General features: G+C 45.1%; 1 protein-coding gene across 1 annotated transcript in view; it reads left to right on the top strand.

Annotated features, from left to right (window-relative positions):
* The window catches only part of LOC106587351 (PH domain leucine-rich repeat-containing protein phosphatase 2), a 49,296-nt gene that overhangs the window by 17,953 nt on the left and 7,417 nt on the right, over window positions 1-23,926 (top strand). The window contains exons 4-14 of the mRNA XM_014175677.2: window positions 2,875-3,065; window positions 3,517-3,642; window positions 9,453-9,607; window positions 10,855-11,001; window positions 13,163-13,393; window positions 19,203-19,405; window positions 19,528-19,588; window positions 21,319-21,414; window positions 22,144-22,299; window positions 23,225-23,425; window positions 23,657-23,819. Coding sequence (XP_014031152.1) covers window positions 2,875-3,065; window positions 3,517-3,642; window positions 9,453-9,607; window positions 10,855-11,001; window positions 13,163-13,393; window positions 19,203-19,405; window positions 19,528-19,588; window positions 21,319-21,414; window positions 22,144-22,299; window positions 23,225-23,425; window positions 23,657-23,819 — 1,730 coding nt within the window. The remainder of the gene's footprint in view (window positions 1-2,874; window positions 3,066-3,516; window positions 3,643-9,452; window positions 9,608-10,854; window positions 11,002-13,162; window positions 13,394-19,202; window positions 19,406-19,527; window positions 19,589-21,318; window positions 21,415-22,143; window positions 22,300-23,224; window positions 23,426-23,656; window positions 23,820-23,926) is intronic.

The raw sequence follows: 23,926 nt of genomic DNA, 5'->3' as shown, positions 1-23,926 counted from the left end.
TGTGATGTTGGAGGTGAGAATGCTCAGTGGCACTCTGAGTCAGTAGTCTGAGATTGTATTGACGTGCTGTATTGGCATGCTGTGTTCTTGGATCGTTTCACAGAGAGGTGGAAAGAACAGGGAGGTGATTATTAGGTGTTTAATTCAGTTGGAAGGCGAGATATGAAAGTGAGAAAGAGATTTGTGGTGAGGGGGCTGGTAACCAGCAGTTCATTGGGGGATAGAATGGGATGAGGGAGGAATGTGGCTGTTTGTAGGGGATTTGCTGTGGGGCCAGTGGGAGAGAGCGTCCTGTCTGCCCGTGTCTATTCCTGGCTGTATGTGGATCCCCTACAGGGCTACAAGGCTCTGTCTTTGACAGGTCAGCCTCCTTCACCCTCACTGACACAGACACATAGAGGACAGGGCAGTGATGCAGCTCTCCCCCCTCTCTCTATATCCTTCTTTCCCTCTCGATTGCTCTTCCCCCCTCCCTCTCCTTCTAAGGCTGGCTGCCCTTGGCCCCTAGGGCCTTTGTGCTGGAACTGAGGTACTCTGGTCCTCTTCTCTCTGACAGAGGGGAAGCCCGGGGATCAGAAACCTTTATTGATCCCCAGCCAGTGCCAGCGGCCCAGTTTTGCTGTCAAATGCCATTGTCTTGTTCATTATGGGTTTTCCAGACAGCACAAAATCAAGCAGCCTGACTTCATGTTGATCCCTGGCTGCCACACCTTAGACGTGAAAGAGAAGAAAAGGGCAGAGAGAGCGAGGACATGTACGCCTGCCTATGGGAGTTGGAGACAAGGAGGTGGTATTAAGAAAAACACAAAAAAAATGACAAAAAAAAGCTGCTGTGTGCCCTTTGTGCTTATTTGACCAGCCTTTAACCTGAGTGTACTTGAGGCCTGGCAGAGCAGAGGGAGGGAGGCCTGCTGTTTGTGTCCTTCAAAAGCAGCATACTCAGGCTGCAACACTACCCTCACCTCCCTGCTACATAATTAGATTGAACGAGGGTTTTGATGTGACAAAAGCCTGACTCACTCATCAACCTGACTGATGCATCTGGGTTAGAGCATCTCTGAGAACAATCGCAAAGGTGTGTGTGTGTGTGTGTGTGTGTGTGTGTGTGTGTGTTAATGAAAAGGGGAGACTGATTAAAAGCTAGGGACACCTCGAGTTGGGCCAATGAATGCTCACCGTATCACCTGGTGTTTTGATCAACCTTGTCAGCAGCCTAGACATGCAGAGCCCAGTGATCTCTGATCAGATGTTAGAGGGAGTGACACTCACACCTTTGATCTCTACCATGGATGAGCCATAGATTATAAAGCCTTCGAACTATCTTTAGATTCCATCCAGCGAATAAATGGATTTTGATACGCTATTACAGTGTGTCATAGCAGATGTTAAGCATGCTCTAGAGATATCAGCTGTCTATGTGGAGGATAATGAGACTATAGGCTGGGCTGATCTGCTGACATAAGAACACTTCCAGGAAGAGATGTCCTATTCATTGACTAATGCATAGGTGACATCGTGACCTGTTTATCAGTGTGACTTCATATCCTGGCAACGTCTAGCCCTCTCCTTGTCTTTGTCTCTTGATAACACTATCCCTTTTGAGAACATCTGGTATTAATTAACGTAATGTTTGTGTACAGGGTGTGGGTGGGATGTATGTGCACTGTGTACGTACAGTATGTGTGTGTGATACAGTGTATTCGGAAAGTATTCAGACCCCTTGACATTTTCCACATTTTGTTAGGTTACAGCCTTATTCTAAAATCGATTGAATTGTTTTTCCCCCTCATCAATCTGCACACAATACCCAAAAATGACAAGGCAAGAACACGTTTTTAGACATTTTTGCAAATGTATAAAATAAAAAATAAACTGAAATACCACATTTACATAAGTATTCAGACCCTTTACTCAGTACTTTGTTGAAGCACCTTTGGCAGTGATTACTGTCTCAAGTCTTCCTGGGTATGAGGCTACAAGCTTAGCACACCGGTATTTAGGGAGTTTCTCCCATTCTTGTCTCCAGATCCTCTCAAGCTCTGTCAGTTGGATGGGGAGTGTCAGAAGGGTTCAAGTCTGGGTTCTGGTTGGGCCAGAAGGACATTCAGGGACTTGTCCAGAAGCCACTCCTGCGTTGTCTTGGCTGTGTGCTTAGGGTCGTTGTCCTGTTGGAAGGTGAACCTTCGCCCCAGTCTGAGGTCCTGGGCACTTTGGTGCAGGCTTTCATCAAGGATCTCCCTGACCAAGGCCCTTTTCCCCTGGTGGCTCAGTTTGGCCGGGCAGCCTGCTCTAGGAAGTCTTGGTGGTTTCAAACTCCTTCCATTTAAGAATGGAGGCCAATGTGTTCTTGGGGACCTTCAATGCTGCAGTAATGTTTTGGTACCCTTCCCCCTCGACACAATCCTGTCTCGGAGTTCTATCTACAATTCCTTCTACCTCGTGGTTTTTGCTCTGACATGCACTGTCAACTGTGGGACCTGATAATAGACGTGTGTGTGTGCCTTTCCAAATCATGCCCAATCAATTGAATTTACCACAGGTGGACTCCAATCAAGTTGTAGAAACATCTCAAGGATGATCAATGGAAACAGGATGCACCTGAGCCCAATTTTGAGTCTCATAGCAAAGGGTCTGAATACTTATGTAAATATGGTATTTCTGTTTTTTCTTTTGAATACATTTGCAAAAAATGTCTAAACCTGTTTTCATTTTGTCATTATGGGGTACTGTATGTAGATTGATGAGGAAGACAATTTTATACATTTTAGAATAAGGCTGTAACGTAACAAAATGTGGGAAAAGTCAAGGGGTCTGAATACTTTCTGAATGCATTGTATGTGACCATGTTCTTTAACTAACCCCTCTCCTCCCCAGAGTGTCCAGTGAACGCGGACCAGCAGGAGCGAACCCTGCTGACCGGCGTGTTCAGCGTCAGGAAGGGAAAGACCCAGCTGCACAAGTGGGCAGAGCGCCAGGTCCTCCTGTGTGGCACCTGTCTGATTGTGGCCTCCGTCAAAGACAGCCTGACGGGGAAGATGCACATTCTGCCCCTGGTGGGGGGAAAGGTGAGGGGTTAGTGGTCAGGGGTTGGAGAGGTGTTGTTTTCCAAACTCACACATTCCCTAGGGGTCAAAGAGAGACAGAGACAACAGCAGATCACAGAAATAACAACACAGCTGGGACTGACAGACGGACAGAGGGGATGCACTGTACAGCACAATGAGAACGGAGTAAATACACACTGTGTTTACACAGACGGCTCAATTCTGATCTTTTGCCCAATTATTGGCAAAAGAGCTGATATGATTGGTCAAACAACCAATTAGTTAAAAAAAATATCAGAATTGAGCTGCCTGTGTAAATGCAGCCATAGACATGCACATTCAGGCACACTTAAGCACATGTGTCTCTGCCTTATGGATGGAGCCAGTAGGCACCATAATGTCTTTATAGTAGTTTCTTGGGAACATCAGTGGATGTGTCTGTCCTCCTCAACGTCTCTGTCTGTACGTTCAGGTGGAGGAGGTGAAGAGGAGACAGCACTGTCTGATGTTCAGCTCAGCCGGACCTCAGGCCCAGACATACTTTGTTAACTTCGACACAGTGGCAGACTATCAGAGGTGGCATCGGCAGGCTTCAAAAGTAAGTGTGTTTACCTGTCCAGAGTTGATGTAGGACAATCTGTGTGCCAAAGCTTTGTGTATGTTTTCTCTGATCAATTATGCAAGGTCTCTGTCAGGAAACACAGTGAGGGGTGGTCCTGGTTGGTTCCTCTGGGCTCAGAATCAGTGTACGGTATGCTGAGAGGGCAGAGTTACAGAGTGCCCACTACCTGGTCTGTCATCCAATTATAGTCCTGCTGTGGAACATAGGGGACCTCGGTGATTGGCTCTGCAGCGACGACAGAGGACCAGCAGTGTCTGGCTTTGATTAAACAACTGGCTAGGAGGGTGCATGGGTCATTGATTGTGTGTACTTGTGTCTGTGTGTACTTGTGTCTGTGTGTACTGCGTGACTGTGTGTATCTGTGTGCTTGCACATGGGTCTCAGTACAACTATATGAAGTTAGTATCCTCAGACCCTTTCTCTGTCCCTCACTGGCTGCTCTGCTCCTCTTGCTGTGCCTCTAATTTCTGAATTAATGGCCATTGTGTCCCAGCCCCTTACTGGGCTCTAACGAGCTCTGTGAATGCCTCCATCCAGGCAGAGCAGGCACACAATGAGCCATGGAGAAAAAGAAGAGAAAAAAATGTAAATGAAAATCCAATTAGTAGTAGATCCATGCTAAGTCAAGGAGCTTTCTCTTTCCTCACTACCTACCTACCTACCTACCTACCTACCTACCTACCTACCTACCTACCTACCTACCTACCTACCTACCTACCTACCTACCTACCTACCACTGTGGTGCGGATCACTGAGCTGGAGTGGCCCTGTTACTACGAGAGCCGTTTAGGAGAGTTAGACATCAGAGGTTCCTATGGCGACATGATTGGCTGGAGATGAAGAGGGGAGGGCAGGCTGAAGAAGAGGGAGAAATAGAGAGAGATGTAGGAGTGAGAGAGAAGACAGAGGTATGGAGAAGCAGAGAGGTGGTGCTTCAGATGGAGGGGAGGATAGAGAGAGGTATGGAGGAGCAGAGAGAGGGGATGCTTCAGATGAAGAGATGGATTGGAGGATAGAGGTATGGAGGAGCAGAGAGAGGGGGTGCTTGAGATGGAGGGGAGGATAGAGAGAGAGGTATGGAGGAGCAGAGAGAGGTGGTGCTTGAGATGGAGGGGAGGATAGAGAGAGAGGTATGGAGGAGCAGAGAGAGGTGGTGCTTCAGATGAAGCGATGGAGGGGAGGATAGAGAGAGAGGTATGGAGGAGCAGAGAGAGGGGGTGCTTGAGATGGAGATGGAGGGGAGAATTGAGATCGAGAGAACTGGAGGGGCAGAGAGAGATGAGGGGAGAAGAATTAGAGGACGGGTGGAGGAGGGTGGATTTCGGGCAATCCTCATGCCAGCCTGGACACAATCAAGCCCTTGTTTTTTTCTGTGTGTGTGTATTTCTGAATCAGGGAGTGGGGTTGTTGTGGTGTTTGCTGTGTGATGGGGGCTGTGCTGGCTGGTTAATGGCTCCTTGCTCTGACAGTAGCCTGTATGTGAGTAGCTGAGCCTGGTGAGTGGCCTTGTGGCGTGCCCCGTTCCTCCCAGACAGAAAGGCTCGGAGGCTGTCTGAATGCACACAGGGAGGAGGGGGTCATCTTCCACAGCCACACATACTGGGCATCAAGAGCTCCCACTGCTGCCTAGCTGGCCTCTACCCCACAGGCTGCTCTCCTCTCTCAGGCCAGTCAACATGCAGGTCACTTCCCCAGCCTTTCTCTCTATTTCAATTTCTATTCTCTCTCATTTCCCCAAATCTCTCTTTCTCTCAACTCTGTCTTCATCTGTCTCTCTCTGACCAGCGCTCAATGGCCTTTTTAAAAGCTAGCTGATGAGTATTCTAAGATTTTGTGTTTGTTTATCCCTAAAAGCAATGATGTGACGACATGCTCTGCTGAGCAACCAATCTATTTTCTGTGGTGTTGCACAGTATGCAGTCCTGTGGTGGATTGAAGCGAGCATGTTTTCACACTGAGAAATGTATTAAGCTACAACCCCCAGACAGACAGTGTCCTCCCTGTGCTGACAACTATACTGTCTATCTTTTCAGAGCTGAAGGAAATGCTGTTCAGCTGCATTCTGCACATGTAGATAAGTGAGCAATGACTGATTGAGCATAGCCAATGAAAAGCGGTGGCGGGACAGGGAGTGCTGAACAATGCAAAAAATCTAGACTGAAATCAGATATAGTCAGGGATGAAAGTAAGCCAGAGTGGTCCAGTACGGAGTCCTGGCAAAATAAATAGTAAGGGTACACCGTACCCGTAAAACACGGGCCTGTCATAATAATTCAAACGGATTCCAAGAAAACTGTAGGCTATTACACTATTTATCATTAGTCATGTGAAAGATTTGCGAATAGACTTGAAGAGGTGTGGAATAGTGCTGTTTGGTTCGATGATAGGACTGAAATTTTGCCAAGGCAGAGATGAGTGGCCAAGACCGAGACGCGCACGGACAGTGTACACATCATTTCAGGTTACAAGACTTGTAGGCCTAATGAAGGACAATCACAGAATGCCTTTTGTAAGACTTTGGTGTTTTGTAACTGATGTCTCTTGGCATTTATCAAATGGCGGGTGCACAGTACACTGTATGAATGCCAGAATGATAGTTGGAATAGTAACAGAAGTCTGGACACTGTAGGCTTCATATGTAGCCTACTATAATGTTAACTCCTGCAGAATTAAGAGTTCCTCGCAGTAAAATGATAGACCAAATGTACATTTGTCTCGGACAGGAGTGGAAAAATATGATTAAAATGCAAATGCGCGTATAGTAGAGGTCGACCGATTTATGATTTTTCAACGCCGATACTGATTATTGGAGGACCAAAAAGAGCTGATACCGATTAATCGTCCGAATATTTGTATTTATTTATAAAAAAAAATGTTTTAGATATATATTTGTAATAATGACAATTACAACAATACTGAATGAACACTTTTATTTTAACTTAATATAATACAGAAATAAAATCTACTTAGTCTCTCAAGTAAATATTGAAACATGCTCAATTTGGTTTAAATAATGCAAAAACACAGTGTTGGAGAAGAAAGTGAAAGCACAATATGTTCCATGTAAAAAAGCTAACGTTTTGGTTCCTTGCTCAGAACACGAGAACATATGAAAGCTGGTGGTTCTATATTCCCAGTTATTCAATATTCCCAGTTAAGAAGTTTTAGGTTCTAGTTATTATAGGAATTATGATGCGTCGACTAGCTCTCTCTCTACCATTTGTATTTCATATACCTTTGACTATTGGATGTTCTTATAGGCACTTTAGTATTACCAGCCTAATCTCGGGAGTTGATAGACTTGAAGTCATAAACAGCGCTGTGAATCAAGCATTGCTAAGAGCTGCTGGCAAAACGCAGTAAAGTTTGAGCCTGCTGCCGACCTACCACCGCTCAGTCAGACTGCTCTATCAAATATCAAATCATAGACTTTATTATAATATAATAAACACAGAAATATGAGCCTTTGGTCATTAATATGGTCAAATACGGAAATTATCATTTTGAAAACAAAACGTTTATTCTTTCAGTGAAATAAGGAACCGTTACGTATTTTATCGAACGGGTGACAACCCTAAGTTTAAATATTGCTGTTACATTGCACAACCAATGTTATGTCATAATTATGTAGAATTCTGGCAAATTAGTTTGCAACGAGCCAGGCGGCCCAAAAGGTTGCATATACCCTGACTCTGCGTGCAAGAGGAGTGACACAATTTCCCTAGTTAATATTGCCGTTTAACATGAATTTCTTAACTAAATATGCAGGTTTTAAAAAATATATACTTCCGTTTATTGATTTTAAGAAAGGCATTGATGTTTATGGTTAGGTACATTCGTGCAACGATTGTGCTTTTTTCGCGAATGCGCTTAAATCATCCCCCGTTTGGCGAAGTAGGCTGTGATTCGATGATAAATTAACAGGCACCGCATTGATTATATGCAATGCAGGACAAGCTAGTTAACCTAGTAATATCATGAACCATGTGTCGTTAACTAGTGATTATGTGAAGATTGATATTATTATTTTTTTTTTAATAAGTTTAATGATAGCTAGCAACTTACCATGGCTCCTTGCTGCACTCGCGTAACAGGTGGTCAGCCTGCCATGCAGTTTCCTCGTAGAATGCAATGTAATCGGCCATAATCGGCATCCAAAAATGCTGATTACCGATTGTTATGAAAACTTGAAATCGGCCACGTCGATTAATCAGTCGACCTCTAACGTTTAGGGACCGTGCTGTGTAGGCTAAAAGTGAAATTTCTGTCAGCGACGTAGAAGCTGAAGGTATTTAATTTTCAACCACATAAAATATCCATCAAAGACTAATTGAAATACTCTCAGAAATATGTTGGATCGTTTTCACAGCTTTTCAATTATTTTCAAAGATTTTGTTGATGATCTGATGATCCCGCAGGTGAAGAAGCCAGATGTGGAGGTCCTGAGCTGGCATGGTTACACGTGGTCTGCAGTTGAGGCCAGTAGGATGTACTGCCAAATTTTCTGAAAGTTTGGTAAATGCGGCTTATAGTAGAGAAATGAACATTCAATTCTCTGGTGGACATTCCGGCAATTGCACGCTCACTCAAAACTTGAGACAACTGTGGCATTGTGACAAAACTGCACATTTTAGTTGCCTTTTGTCCCCAGCACAAGGTGCACATGTGTAATGAATAGATTATGCTGTTTAATCAGCTTCTTGATATGCCACACCTGTCAGGTGGATGGATTATCTTGACAAATAATAAAATGCTCACTAACAGGGATGTAAACAAATTTGTACATGGAACATTTCTGAGATCTTTTATTTCAGCTTATGAAACATGGGACCAACACCTTACATGTTGCGTATATATTTTTGTTCAGTGTAGATTGTTGATGATTTATGACATCATTCTGGTGAGCAAGTCTTTATTTAGTCTTCTAGACAAGCATCAAGTATTGACGAGGCTGCATGTACCTAATTATAGACACCGTGGCTTAGAAGTAGCCGACCAAATATAGGAAATTATAAGCAGAAAAAGATCTAAATGAGGCTTAAACAATTTATTTCCACACCCCCCTTTCAAAAAATGATTACACCATCCGGGAGTAAAGTGTGCAGATAGCCTACTGTACATGAGCCTTTTGAAGAAATTGTTTGACAATCAGATTAAAACATCATGACTGTGTGTATGCCACATTAAAAGGTAAGCTTATACATTTTGAAAGTTAAACGACAAATCTTTACTATTAGATCCATAGAGATGCTGTTAAATTAATAGGGATTCTATGTCATTCTATGATTAGGACTATAAACAATTTTAAAAGCACTTGCACACATAGAAGGCGCCGTTCCGGGAAGAAATGAAATCTACTTTCACCCCTGGATATACACAGCACTCACTGTGAGGATCATGATTAAGTACCACACACCTCTGTGCAGTTCATGCTGCCAAATCTACTAGACCACAACACTAGAGCTGTGTGAACATCCTGTTTTGTTATGGACTCACAACATGACCTTATCAGTATTCCTTTATTTATAATGCTCCATAAATCATTCTGTAATGCTGAAGACAGCGTATGATTCCAACTTCCCTTCTGTGATCGAATCATTATTGAACCGACTCGACCTTTTTTAATTAAAGTTGCCCGTTACTGTGTGTGTGTGTGTGTGTACAAACCTCATTTGCTCCATGCAGGTGGTTTCTGGTCAAAACCTTGTTCTATTATCACTAATCTTCATTAAAAAAAAACAATTTGGGAGCAGTAAACAGTAAAGGGACATGTCCTGTGTTTGCAGGTGGTTTCTCAGACCATCAGCCTGGTGGATCTGTCATGCTACAGTCTGGAGGCGGTGCCAGAGTACCTGTTCTACAGCCAGGACCTCACCCATCTCAACCTCCGACACAACTTCATGTCCCTGCAGGGCCCCGGAGGACTGCTCAACCTCCCCAGGTAAATACACTCGCTCACCAGGCAGGGCAGCACCCAACCACTGACACACCTTACTCAGGAAAACACTACCTAATACTAAGTCCAAACATGCCAAGCAAAACCTCTAGCCCAATACCAATCCTGCAAAATCTCCCAACTCAACCTGCCCAGTAACACCCTTACCTCAATACTAAATCCTAATCCTAAATCCAGATCAACTTGTCCTCACTGTTACAATGCAATGTGTGGTAGTGTTACAACACAGTCTGACCGTTTTACCCAAATGCATTATGTAAGCATGTCATATGATGTTCTACAAGTACGTACGTTGTTTATCACAGATCTTGTTTTATGGTCTAGTCGGTGCTGATAAGTTCTCCTGACCTTATATCCCTCGTTTGTGGTCTGCTCAGAGAAAGTGGTTCAGCCTGCATATCGTCTTGTGGGAGGGTGGAGGGGTGCTTAGCTCAGTGTCCAATCCTATGGTACAACTGGAGCATATTTGAACAAGCTGGCATTCTCAAAAGAGATAATGCTATTATATGTTAATGATCTACTACCCTCTGTAGTATTTCCTGTTGTATGGCAAGCATTACAGGAAGGGCCGAGATGGAATAAGTGGTGTACGTGTGTGAAGGGCTGTGGAAAGAACACATTCTAGAGGGTCTACTGCGCCGGGTAGCTGAGAGGAATAAAATGTACACATCACTGCATCTCTCTCTCTCTGTGTCTTGTCTGTCTGTGTCTCTCTCTGTGGGTGTTTCTGTCACTCCCTCTATCTGTATATTTCGAGTCAGAGCAGGGCTAGAAGAGTGAGGGAGGCTGATGAGCCTGAGGGTGGGTGGTTCTTCTCGGATGGGGTCTGTGCTCTAACATGTGTTGTGACTCACAACGGCCACCTCCATCCCCCATCCGTTCTGCATCACTTCATTCACTAAAATGCTTGTATTGCTACTTTGTGTGTGTGAGAGATGAGATTTTGGTTTGATAAGGATATGATACCCACCGGTCCATGAAGAGGACTCGATGTGAAAATGTAAAATATCAGCAGCCCGTTGTAACTAGGACACAAATTCCAATGGAGCGATTAAGATGAACGAGACTACCTGAACCAACGCAATGAGCCCACAAAATACATCTATTTTTATAACCAGACTTGTCGCAACAAGCAAAGCGTTGCAACAAGAAGAAAATATTTATATTTGGTCATTCAATGAATATGTCAGAAAAGCCAGGTCCAGTCTTTCAAACCCTCTCCTTCACCCCAGGTTTTCCCAGCTGAAGAGCCTGAACCTTTCCCATAACCGCCTGGGAGTGTTTCCAGAGTCTGTCTGTGAGATCCTCACCCTGACAGAGCTCAACCTCTCCTGTAACGGCATGAACTCTGTCCCCGCACAGATAGGCAACCTCCAGAGGTAAGACAGTCACACATATACACCCTATATCAGTCCGCCAAAAATATACAGTTGAAGTCGGAAGTTTAGGTTGGAGTCATTAAAACTCATTTTTCAACCAGTCCACAAATTTCTTGTTGCCAAAACTATAGTTTGTTAAGTCGGTTAGGACATCTACTTTGTGCATGACACAAGTCATTTTTCCAACAATTGTTTACAGTCAGATTATTTCACATATAATTCACTGTATCACAATTCCAGTGGGTCAGAAGTTTACATACACTAAATTGACTGTGCCTTTTAAACAGCTTGAACAATTCCAGAAAATGATTTCATGGCTTTAGAAGCTTCTGATAGGCTAATTGACATCATTTGAGTCAATTGGAGGTGACCTGTGGATGTATTTCAAGGCCTACCTTCAAACTCAGTGCCTCTTTGCTTGACATCATGGGAAAATCAAAAGAAATCAGACCTCAGAAAAGACCTCAGACAAAAAAGACCTCAATATGGCTGGTTCATTCTTGGGAGCAAGGATGAACCAGGTACCGCGTTCATCTGTCCAAACAATAATACGCAAGTATAAACACCGTGGGACCACGCAGCCGGCATACCGCTCAGGAAGGAGACGTGTTCTGTCTCCTAGAGATTAATGTACTTTGATGCGAGAAGTGCAAATCAATCCCAGAACAACAGCAAAGGACCTTGTGAAGATGCTGGAGGAAACAGGTGCAAAAGTATCTATATCCACAGTAAAACGAGTCTTATATCGACATAACCTAAAAGGCCGCTCAGCAAGGAAGAAGCCACTGCTCCAAATCCGCCATAAAAAAGCCAGACTACAGTTTGCAACTTTCACATGGGGACAAAGATTGTACATTTTGGAGAAATGTTCTCTGGTCTGATGAAATAAAAATAGAACTGTTTGGCCATAATGACCATCATTATGTTTGGAGGAAAAAAGGGGAGGCTTGCAAGCCGAAGAACACCATCCCAACCGTGATGCACGGGGGTGGCAGCATCATGTTGTGGGGGTGCTTTGCTGCAGGAAGGACTGGTGCACTTCACAAAATAGATGGCATCATGGGGAAGGAAAATGATGTGGATATATTGAAGCAACATCTCAAGACATCAGTCAGGAAGTTAAAAGCTTGGTCGCAAATGGGTCTTCCAAATGGACAATGACCCCAAGCATACTTCCCAAGTTGTGGCAAAATGGCTTAAGGACAACAAAGTCAAGGTATTGGTGTGGCCATCACAAAGCCCTGACCTCAATCTATAGAAAATGTGTGGGCAGAACTGAAAAAGTGTGTGCGAGCAAGGAGGCCTACAAACCTGACTCAGTTACACCAGCTCTGTCAGGAGGAATGGGCCAAAATTCACCCAACTTATTGTGGGAAGCTTGTGGAAGGCTACCCGAAACGTTTGACCCAAGTTAAACAATTTAATGGCAATGCTACCAAATACTAATTGAGTGTATGTAAACTTCTGGCCCACTGGGAATGTGATGAAAGAAATAAAAGCTGAAATAAATCATTCTCTCTACTATTATTCTGACGTTCCACATTCTTAAAATAAAGTGGTGATCCTAACTGACCTAAGACAGGGAATTTTTACTAGGATTAAATGTCAGGAATTGTTTAAATGTATTTGTCTAAGGTGTATGTAAACTTCCGACTTCAACTGTATCTTCTTTTCAGTTTGGTATAGAGTACATTCTAACATTCCCACTCTAGCTGTGTTAGGTAGGGTGTAATTCCATGGTGGTCAGTATGAGTATCAGTTCCTCTATGTACTGAATGTTGGGTTGGACATTTTGTGCTGCTGGGTGCAGTACACTCCACTCGCCTCGCTGCTCGCCTCTCCACATTAGCCCCTTTCTGGCCACATGAGCCCACATGCTCCTCTTAGCAATGAATCATTATTGAGCATGTTATAGCTGTGTGTGTGTGTGTGTGTTTTTATTGACCCAATGCATTAAGTTCAGCTGTTTGTTGTTATGCAATCAGATTAAATAAAGCTTTAAAATCAGGCCAGTTTTCATGCTCTCAGCTCACTTTCTGCAGCATGATTTTCAAATATACAAACACTGACATTTTCACATCTTATTATGGAATTCCAAACAGTTGTGTATCCTCAGAAAACAGAGATGAAAGAAATGTATATGTCTGTTTCTGTCCCCCAGTCTGCAGACCCTGTCTCTGGATGGGAATCAGTTGAGCTTTCTTCCTGAAGAGCTTGGCGGCCTAGCTCAGCTCAGCAGCCTGGGGCTTTCCTTCAACAACTTCCCCCACATCCCTGGTGTGCTGGATAGGCTGAGTGGCATGGACAGGCTAGCCATGGCTGGGAACAGGGTGGAGACTCTGGAGCTGGGGATCCTTGCCAGAATGAGCCACCTCAAGAACATCGACCTGCGGTGAGGAACTAGATCAGTCTGTACTCTCTGCCGTCGTACAACCCCCCCCGTCTTTCTTTCTATTCCTATTTCTCGCTCGCTGTCTCTTTCTCACTCTCTCTCCCTCCCTCATCCCTCAGTATACACTCCATTCATCAGTCACAGCATGCATAATGCAGGATCAATACACAATGGTAATAAGAGCTCACCTGTCAGTAAATCTCAGTTGGCAGCAGCAGTTCCATGTCCCCCCCCCAAATGCCCCACACCCCGATACCTGACCCTGCCTCACCCAGCCAATTTCATATAAAACGCCTTTCTCATCTCTCTATCCAGCTCTGATGCAGCCATTGATAGTGAGGTTGATCCCCGAAAAACCTGCAGTATCATCCCCTTAATTCCCTGTTACTGTTTTAAAGTTTAGTCGTTATTCATCTCTCTCCTCCACATTTCTACCTCTCTTGCTCCCTCCCTCTTTTGCTCCCTCCCTCCCTCCCTCTCTCGCTCCCTCCCTCTCTCTTGTGCCCTCTCTCTTTCTCTGCCTCACCTTGAGAATGAGTTATTGGGTGGAGGGATGGGCTGGATTTATGGGGGCTGGGTGCCTGCAGGATTAGAGGCCAGTTGGGCTCATAAAAGGGAGAGGAGAGGTACTGCAGAGTGAGATCAGATCAGCGAGACACACAGGGGCAGTCTGGAACTCATCAGCCTGGCAAAGAGGATGAATGGACTAATGCTCTTCTCCGCTCCTCACCTGAACTGGCCTCTGGTTTGGAGGAGGAGCACCAATACTTTTTTTTCTAGTTGCTGACTATATTCTGTCTTGTGTCTACGTCTGCTGTCAGCATGGGGATCCTTGCCAGAATGAGCATCATGTTGATGTTAATATCTTCATTCTATATGTATGATGCCTGTGTGTTAATTAAGTAATAAGGCCCGAGGGGGTGTGGTATATGGCCAATATACCACGGCTAAGGGCTGTTCTTAGGCACGACTCATTGGATACAGCCCTTAGCCGTGGTATATTGGCCAAATACCACAAATCCCGAGGTGCCTTATTGCTATTATAAACTGGTTACGATCGTAATTAAAGCAGTAAAAATACATGTTTTGTCATACCCGTGGTATACCACCGCTGTCAACCAATCAGCATTCAGGGCTCGAACCACCCAGTTTATAATGCTGTTTATACCATGGTATTGTTGAATACTCATTTCTGATTGGCTTGAAGGGCATTCTAGAGCGTGCATTATTTCCCTATAACGCACGGAATATCAGCAGGGTTCACTGGCTAACGTTAGTATTCAGCTAACCACGGTTGGCGGTCATCAGCTATCCTTTAGCTATCCGAGTGACTATTGGCTAATGTCAGTCCGGAGCAAACATCAATTATTCCGGAGCTAGCCAGCTGAAGAGTTCCAACAGCCACTCCTGGGCTACAATCACCTATCTGGACCCATTTTACTGCCGATGCGGAGCCCCACCGGGCCTTCACGACTGGACTACAGACGTTATCTGCCCGAGGGAGTTATCCAACTGGCCCCTACGTCGCGACGTAACCTGAACGCTCATCTGCGGCCCGCTAATCGTTAGCTGTCTTATCGGCTACTATCTGAATAGGTCTATCGAAAATTTTCTTGGGCCACTATAACTATAACTAGTCCCCTCTACCACACGGAACCCCACTAATCTACCGACAGAAACGCATGAGGTGGCTAAAAACAGACCATCTTCTGCCAGCTTGCTATCCATGGCCTGGCTAGCTGTCTGAATCGCCATGACCCCAACCAACATCACTACTCACTGGACCCTTATGATCACTCGGCTAAGCATGCCTCTCCTTAATGTCAGTATGCCTTGTCCATTGCTGTTCTGGTTAGTGTTTATTGGCTTATTTCACTGTAGAGCCTCTAGCCCTTCTCATTATACCTTATCCAACCTTTCAGTTCCACCACCCACACATGCAATGACATCACTTGGTTTCAATGATGTTTCTAGAGACAATATCTCTCTCATCATCACTCAATGCCTAGGTTTACCTCCACTTTATTCACATCCTACCATACCTTTGTCTGTACATTATACCTTGAAGCTATTTTATCGCCCCCAGAAACCTGCTCCTTTTACTCTCTGTTCTGGACGTCCTAGACGACCAATTCTTATAGCTTTTAGCCGTACCCTTATCCTACTCCTCCTCTGTTCCTCTGGCGATGTAGAGGTGAATCCAGGCCCTGCAGTGCCTAGCTCCACTCCTATTCCCCAGGCGCTCTCTTTTGATGACTTCTGTAACCGTGATAGCCTTGGTTTCATGCATGTTAACATTAGAACCCTCCTCCCTAAGTTTGTTTTATTCACTGCTTTAGCACACTCTGCCAACCCGGATGTCCTAGCCGTGTCTGAATCCTGGCTTAGGAAGACCACCAAAAACTCTGAAATCTCCATCCCAAACTACATTTTCAGAAAAGATAGAACGGCCAAAGGGGGCGGTGTTGCAATCTGTCAGAGATAGCCTGCAGAGTTCTGTCCTACTATCCAGGTCTGTACCCAAACAATTTGAACTTCTACTTTTAAAAATCCACCTCTCTAAAAACAAGTCTCTCACCGTTGCCGCCTGCTATAGACCACCCTCTGCCCCCAGCTGTGCTCTGGACAGCATATGTGAACTGATTGCCCCCCATCTATCTTCAGAGCTTGTGCTGCTAGGTGACCTAAACTGGGACATGCTTAACACCCCAGCCATCAAACAATCTAAGCTTGATGCCCTCAATCTCACACAAATTATCAATGAACCTGCCAGGTACCACCCCAAAGCCGTAAACACGGGCACCCTCATAGATATCATTCTAACCAACTTGCCCTCTAAATACACCTCTGCTGTTTTCAACCAAGATCTCAGCGATCACTACCCCATTGCCTGCATCTGTAATGGGTCAGCGGTCAAACGACCTCCACTCCTCACTGTCAAACGCTCCCTGAAACACTTCAGCGAGCAGGTCTTTCTAATTGACCTGGCCCGGGTATCCTGGAAGGATATTGACCTCATCCCGTCAGTAGAGGATACCTGATTATTTTTTTTAAATGCCTTCCTCACCATCTTAAATAAGCATGCCCCATTCAAGAAATTTAGAACCAGGAACAGATATAGCCCTTGGTTCTCTCCAGACCTGACTGCCCTTAACCAACACAAAAACATCCTGTGGCGTTCTGCATTAGCATCGAACAGCCCCCGTGATATGCAACTTTTCAGGGAAGTTAGAAACCAATATACACAGGCAGTTAGAAAAGCCAAGGCTAGCTTTTTCAAGCAGAAATTTGCTTCCTGCAAAACAAACTCAAAAAAGTTCTGGGACACTGTCCATGGAGAATAAGAGCACCTCCTCCCAGCTGCCCACTGCACTATGTCACCACCGATAAATCCATTAAAATTGAGAATTTCAATAAGCATTTTTCTATGGCTGGCCATGCTTTCCACCTGGCTACCCCTACCCCGGTCAACAACATTGCACCCCCCACAGCAACTCGCCCAAGCCTTCCCCATTTCTCCTTCTCCCAAATCCAGTCAGCTGATGTTCTGAAAGAGCTGCAAAATCTGGACCCCTACAAATCAGCCGGGCTAGACAATCTGGATCCTTTCTTTCTAAAATTATCTGCCGAAATTGTTGCAACCCCTATTACTAGCCTGTTCAACCTCTCTTTCGTGTCGTCTGAGATTCCCAAAGATTGGAAAGCAGCTGCGGTCATCCCCCTCTTCAAAGGGGGGAACACTCTTGACCCAAACTGCTACAGACCTATATCTATCCTACCCTGCCTCTCTAAAGTCTTCGAAAGCCAAGCCAACAAACAGATTACTGACCATTTTGAATCCCACCGCACCTTCTCTGCTATGCAATCTGGTTTCAGAGCTGGTCATGGGTGCACCTCAGCCACGCTCAAGGTCCTAAACGATGTCTTAACCACCATCGATAAGAAACAATACTGTGCAGCTGTATTCATTGACCTGGCCAAGGCTTTCGACTCTGTCAATCACCACATCCTCATCGGCAGACTACTCTGGACGGTTCTGACTTAGAATACGTGGACAACTACAAATACCTAGGTGTCTGGTTAGACTGTAAGCTCTCCTTCCAGACTCGCATCAAACATCTGTAATCCAAAGTTAAATCTAGAATTGGCTTCCTATTTCGCAACAAAGCATCTTTCACTCATGCTGCCAAACATACCCTCGTAAAACTGACCATCCTACCGATCCTCGACTTCGGCGATGTCATTTACAAAATAGCCTCCAATACCCTACTCAATAAATTGGATGCAGTCTATCACAGTGCCATCCGTTTTGTCACCAAAGCCCCATATACTACCCACCACTGCGACCTGTATGCTCTCGTTGGCTGTCCCTCGCTTCATGCTCGTCGCCAATCCCACTGGCTCCAGGCCATCTTCAAGACCCTGCTAGGTAAAGTTCCCCCTTATCTCAGCTCGCTGGTCACCATAGCAGCACCCACTCGTAGCATGCGCTCCAGCAGGTATAGCTCTCTGGTCACCCCCAAAGCCAATTCCTCCTTCGGCCACCTCTCCTTCCAGTTCTCTGCTGCCAATGACTGGAACGAACTATAATAATCTCTGAAACTGGAAACACTTATCTCCCTCACTAGCTTTAAGCACCAGCTGTCAGAGCAGCTCACAGATTACTGCACCTGTACATAGCCCATCTATAATTTAGCCCAAACAACTACCCCTTCCCCTACTGTATTTATTTATTTACTTATTTATTTTGCTCCTTTGCACCCCATTATTTCTACTTTGCACTTTCTTCCACTGCAAATCTACCATTCCAGTGTTTTACTTGCTATATTGTATTGAATTCGCCACCATGGCCTTTTTTGCCTTTACCTCCCTTATCTCACCTCATTTGCTCACTTTGTATATAGACTTATTTTTCTACTATATTATTGACTGTATGTTTGTTTTACTCCATGTGTAACTCTGTGTTGTTGTATGTGTCAAACTGCTTGCTTTATCTTGGCCAGGTCGCAATTGTAAATGAGAACTTGTTCTCAACTTGCCTACCTGGTTAAATAAAGGTGAAATAAATAAAAATAATAAAAGGGTACAATCCAATGGCTATAGTTGTTACATGTTCTTTGTTTGAGCTGCTTTGGAAAGCAAAGTCAAATTGAAACATTATTGACATTGTTAAATTAACACTTCTAGTGGTAAATGTGTTAAATTATAGTATTATTATGGTATAAAAGGGATAATCAACTCGGGCTCTGTGTTCTCTGGAAAATGCAATTCCTTGGAAGGTCAGTTCCACTCCGCTGGCGCGTCGTGTTGGAACACACCTTCCACGTCGTGAATGCATAGCCCCTTGTTGATTTTCCCTTACGTACTGTATGAGACCTGGGTGTTAATGCTGTGTACTGTGTGAGGCCTGGGTGTTAATGCTGTGTACCGTATGAGGCCTGGGTGTTAATGCTGTGTACCGTATGAGGCCTGGGTGTTAATGCTGTGTACCGTATGAGGCCTGGGTGTTAATGCTGTGTACTGTATGAGGCCTGGGTGTAAATGCTGTGTACTGTATGAGGCCTGGGTGTAAATGCTGTGTACCGTATGAGGCCTGGGTGTTAATGCTGTGTACCGTATGAGGCCTGGGTGTTAATGCTGTGTACCGTATGAGGCCTGGGTGTTAATGCTGTGTACCGTATGAGGCCTGGGTGTTAATGATGTGTACCGTATGAGGCCTGAGTGTTAATGCTGTGTACCGTGTGAGGCCTGGGTGTTAATGCTGTGTACCGTATGAGGCCTGGTTGTTAATGCTATGTACTGTATGCAGGCTGAACGGTCTGCGCTGGGTGAAGAGTGAGGCCCTGGAGGCAGTGAAGCAGGTGATCCAGCTAGACCTGAGGGACAACCACTTGGCCACCCTGGACCTGAGCTCCATCTGCAGCCTAGAAACGCTGCACTGTCAGAGAAACCAGCTGAGGGCGCTGACGCTGAGTGGCTTCACCCTGCGCACGCTCCACGCCAGCAGCAACCGTGAGTGGAGCACCTCCCTCCCTGGCCCTGTCTCTCCAGGCCCTCTACCACTGTTACTGTTACATAATGCATATAGCCATCACTAGCTTGGCTGCTGATCACTGCTTTTCCTCTACCCACAGGCCTGACCACAGTCAACATCTACCCAGTACCCAACCAGCTGACACAGATGGACCTATCACGGTGAGTGCTGTGTGGCCAGGGCCTCAGTTTCTCAATTAGTAAGGAAGAGGTGTTATTAATGTTATTAATTCATCAACATTATTCTTCTCATCATGAACTTGGTATATTGGTACCTTTTTTCCTATACAGTGCATTCGGAAAGTATCCAGACCCCTTCACTTTTCCACATTTGGTTACATTACAGCCTTATTCTAAAATTGATTAAATAAAACAATTTTCTTCATCAATCTACACAGAATACCCCACAATGACAAAGCAAAAGCAGGTTTTTAGAAATTTGAGCAAATGTATACAAAATAAAAAAACATATCTTATTTACTTAAGTATTCAGACCGTTTGCGATTAGACTCGAAATTGAACTCGGGTGCACCCTGTTTCCATTGATCATCCTTGAGATGTTTCTACAACTTGATTGGAGTAAATTCAATTGATTGGACATGATTTTGAAAGGCACACACCTGTCTATATAAGGTCCCACAGTTGACAGTGCATGTCAGAGCAAAAACCAAGCCATGAGGTAAAAAGAATTGTAGATAGAACTCCGAGACAGGATTGTGTCGAGGGGGAAGGGTACCAAAACATTACTGCTGCATTGAAGGTCCCCAAGAACACAGTGGCCTCCATCATTCTTAAATGGAAGAAGTTTAGAACCACCAAGACTCTTGCTAGAGCTGGCTGCCCGGCCAATCTGAGAAATCGGGGGAGAAGAGCCTTGGTCAGGGAGGTGACCAAGAACCCAATGGTCACTCTGAAAGTGCTCTGGAGTTCTTCTGTGGAGATGAGAGAACCTTCCAGAAGGACAACCATCCCTGCAGCACTCCACCCATCAGGTCTTTATGGTAGAGTGGCCAGATGGAAGCCACTCCTTAGTAAAAGGCACATGACGGCCCGCTTGGAGTTTGCCAAAATGCACCTAAAGGACTCTCAGACCATGAGAAACAAGATTCTCTGCTCTGATGAAACCAAGATTGAATTTTTTTGCCTGAATGCCAAGCGTCATGTCTGGAGGTAACCTGGCACCATCCCTATGGTGAAGCGTGGGGGCAGCATCATGTTGTGTGGATGTTTTTCAGCGGCAGGGACTTGGACACTAGTCCAGATCGAGGGAAAGATGAACGGAGCAAAGTAGAGAGAGATCCTTGATGAAAACCTGCTCCAGAGAAATCTGGACCTCAGACTGGGGTGAAGGTTCACCTTCCAACAGGACAATGACACTAAGCACACAGCCAAGACAACACAGGAGTGGCTTTGGATAAGTCTATGAATGTCCTTGAGTGGCCCAGCCAGAGCCCACACTTGAACCTGATCGAACATCTCTGGAGAGACCTGAAAATAGCTGTGCAGCAACGCTCCCCCACCCAACCTGACAGAGCTTGAGAGGATCTGCAGAGAAGAATGGGAGAAACTCCGCAAATACAGGTGTGCCAAGCTTGTAGCGTCATACCCAAGAAGACTGGAGGCTGTAATTGCTGCCAAAGGTGCTTCAGCAAAGTACTGAGTAAAAGGTCTGAATACTTATGTAAATGTGATATTTCAGTTTTTTGCTTTGTCTTTATTGGGTATTGTGTGCAGATTGATGAGGGGGGGGGAACTATTTAATCCATTTTAGAATAAGGCTGTAACAAAACAAAATGTGGAAAAGTCAAGGGGTCTGAATACTTTCCGAATGCACTGTATATGTACAGTTGGAGTTAAAAAGGTCTTCTATCCCCTCTGACCTCTGTGAAAAGGAACCTGCTGGAGTACCTTCCAGACTGGGTGTGTGACAGTAGGAAGGTGGAGGTGCTGGATGTTACACACAACTTCCTGTCTGAACTACCAGCCAGGTTAGTCTCCCTACGAGGACTAGTTCTCCCTTCTCAAACTCCTCACTTCCAACTCCTCTAGTTATTCATCTAAAGATGTTCTAAACATGCATATTTGTTAAGGTAGATTTAAGGCCGTTACTTTGTCCATTATGTTGTGCTATATGTTTAACCTGTCCATCTCGTATCATCCGGATTTGGCTTTTAAACATTCTGCAATTATTATTAGGATGAGCACCATATTAATCTGATTAACATTGGGCATCATTTAGCCAATGTCCGGCCAGAAATAACTGTCCCTAAAACATCAGCAGATGTGTTGACAGTCAGCTGATGAGAGGATTGAATTGGTTGTGTGAAGCCAACGCACGGCTTGTCATCTTTCTGTCAGCAGACTGTGATCTCAGTATGACGGTGCTGGAGCACTTTGCTCAAAGCAACCATCATTTAACGTTACCCTTTAACACAAATATTTGCATTTGAATAGACCAAAGCCTTCACAAACAAGGTAATATTCGTCTTTTCGGCGTAGCTGCAGATGAGACCTCTGTGTTATTCCTTCTGGAGTAAATTGTCGCTGTGTTGGTATCTTTAGGCTGCCAAGTTGAATAAGACGTTGATGGATTTGTTGGCTGTGGAGTTTCTGTACCTCAAGATTTCCCCCAGTTTCAGAAGTGATCAAATTCACAGCAGGAGATGTTCTCTCTCTCTCTAGCTCTTTCTCTTTCTTTTCATCTCCCTCTCCGCTAGACTGCTCAGCAGCCTGAGTCTGAGGAAGCTGCTGGCTGGGAACAATAGGCTCCAGAGACTGCCTGACCTACTTGACCACGTCCCCCTGGAAGTACTCGACCTCCAGCACAACAAGCTAGGCGAGCTCCCGGAGAGCCTCTTCTACAAGGCCTTAAAGTGGGTCAATCCCCCTTCCTCTCTCTCTTCACACCACCCTCTCTCCTATCCTTCTCTTTGGTGCTTGTCCTCTCTCTCCCTCTCTCTGCCTCTCTCTCCATTCCTGACAGGTGTTTTGAAGGCTACAGCTGATGCTCTGTCTCCCCTGGGCCCGAGGACGCTACTGCTGCTGCTTTAACCCCGGAGCAGCAGTGGCCCTGTGCCTCTATTCAACCACAACAACCAATTAAAGGACAAAATAGGATCGGGAATATTGAAATGAAACACTGCCCTACAGTACATCCTCCTTACATCATGCAGTAGAAATACAGTATAAATATTTGATGTGGTTGATGTATCTTGCTTAAATTGGTTGGCAGTCTGTAAGAGATGTCTTACTAGACGTAGACATGTGATGGCCCTGGTTAGCTGCTCCAGTAGAGGTGGACTGACTGGGTCCCCTGGGCTGTGTCTGCCAGGCTCTGGAGGGTGTGGTTCTGTGGACTAGTCAGAGAGTCGGACTGTAACGTGAGCCCCCACCAACAGCCTGACGCTCTACCGTTTCCTGGGCACCCCATTAGGCCTGGGCTACTCTACTCTGTCTCCCATGCTGAGACATCGAGCGCCAGTGTGACGGCTGTAAAGTGCCTCATTGGTCAACAACGTTTGATTCTCAGTGTTTTAAAAGAGCCACCACTAGAAGATGTATTCTTATTGATTTTCTCCCTGTCATCCTTTATCTGAATCTGTTTTGTTAAAGGAAATTTATGGCCAGAGTGTTGGTAGTAAGAGCATTTAACTCTCCTCTGTCATAACAGCTTTAAGAGGTTCTGTCTAAATCATCTGATGTTGACTTGATATTACACATTTAAATCACTTGTATCCCTGGCAATTAATTCTGGGTTCTTTCCTATTTACATACATCGCTCTCTGCTCCTCCTCCTAGCCTAAAGTACCTGAACGTGTCAGCCAATGCCCTGGAGATAATTCCCCCCAGCAGCCAATCAGAAGAGAGCCTCAGCACTCTCCAGGAACTGTACCTGACGGGGAACAAACTGAATGAGAACTGCGCTGCCCTGCTGGTGGGACACCAGAACCTCCGAGTCCTGCACATGGCCTACAACCAGCTGCTCTCTTTCCCTGCCAGGTAACCAACACCACACCCAGTTATACTGCCTTCATACAGTACCTATGAAGAATGGAAATGCCTTCAATCAGTGGACGTATTCTACACAGGGGGTTAACCACTACTTTAGAGATTGCGTCTCTAGACATAAAATGTTTTCTATTGCTCCTAATATACTGTAGCTATTCTCTAGATCTGATATGAGCCATTGTTCTGTGGTGGAGACGTCTCTATACTGCTCTGTGTGTGCAGTAAACTGAGTAAACTGGAGCTGCTGGAGGAGCTGAATCTGAGTGGCAACAAGCTGAAGACCATCCCCTCCACTGTGTCCAGCTGTAAGAGGCTGCACACCCTCATAGCACACTCCAACCACATCAGTGTGTTCCCCGAGATCCTCAACCTGCCAGAGATCAAGGTCATTTTTACTCATATCTCTTTATATTAGGGCTGTCCCCGACTAAAATAAATATTGGTTGACCGAGAGTCGTCCTGTTCTTTCAACCAATCGATTGGTTGAAATAT

The sequence above is a fragment of the Salmo salar genome, chromosome ssa26, assembly GCF_905237065.1.
Source record: "Salmo salar chromosome ssa26, Ssal_v3.1, whole genome shotgun sequence".
Taxonomy (NCBI): domain Eukaryota; kingdom Metazoa; phylum Chordata; class Actinopteri; order Salmoniformes; family Salmonidae; genus Salmo; species Salmo salar.
The sequence above is the reverse complement of the archived record's forward strand: the minus strand, read 5'-3'. Positions and strand labels throughout refer to the sequence as shown.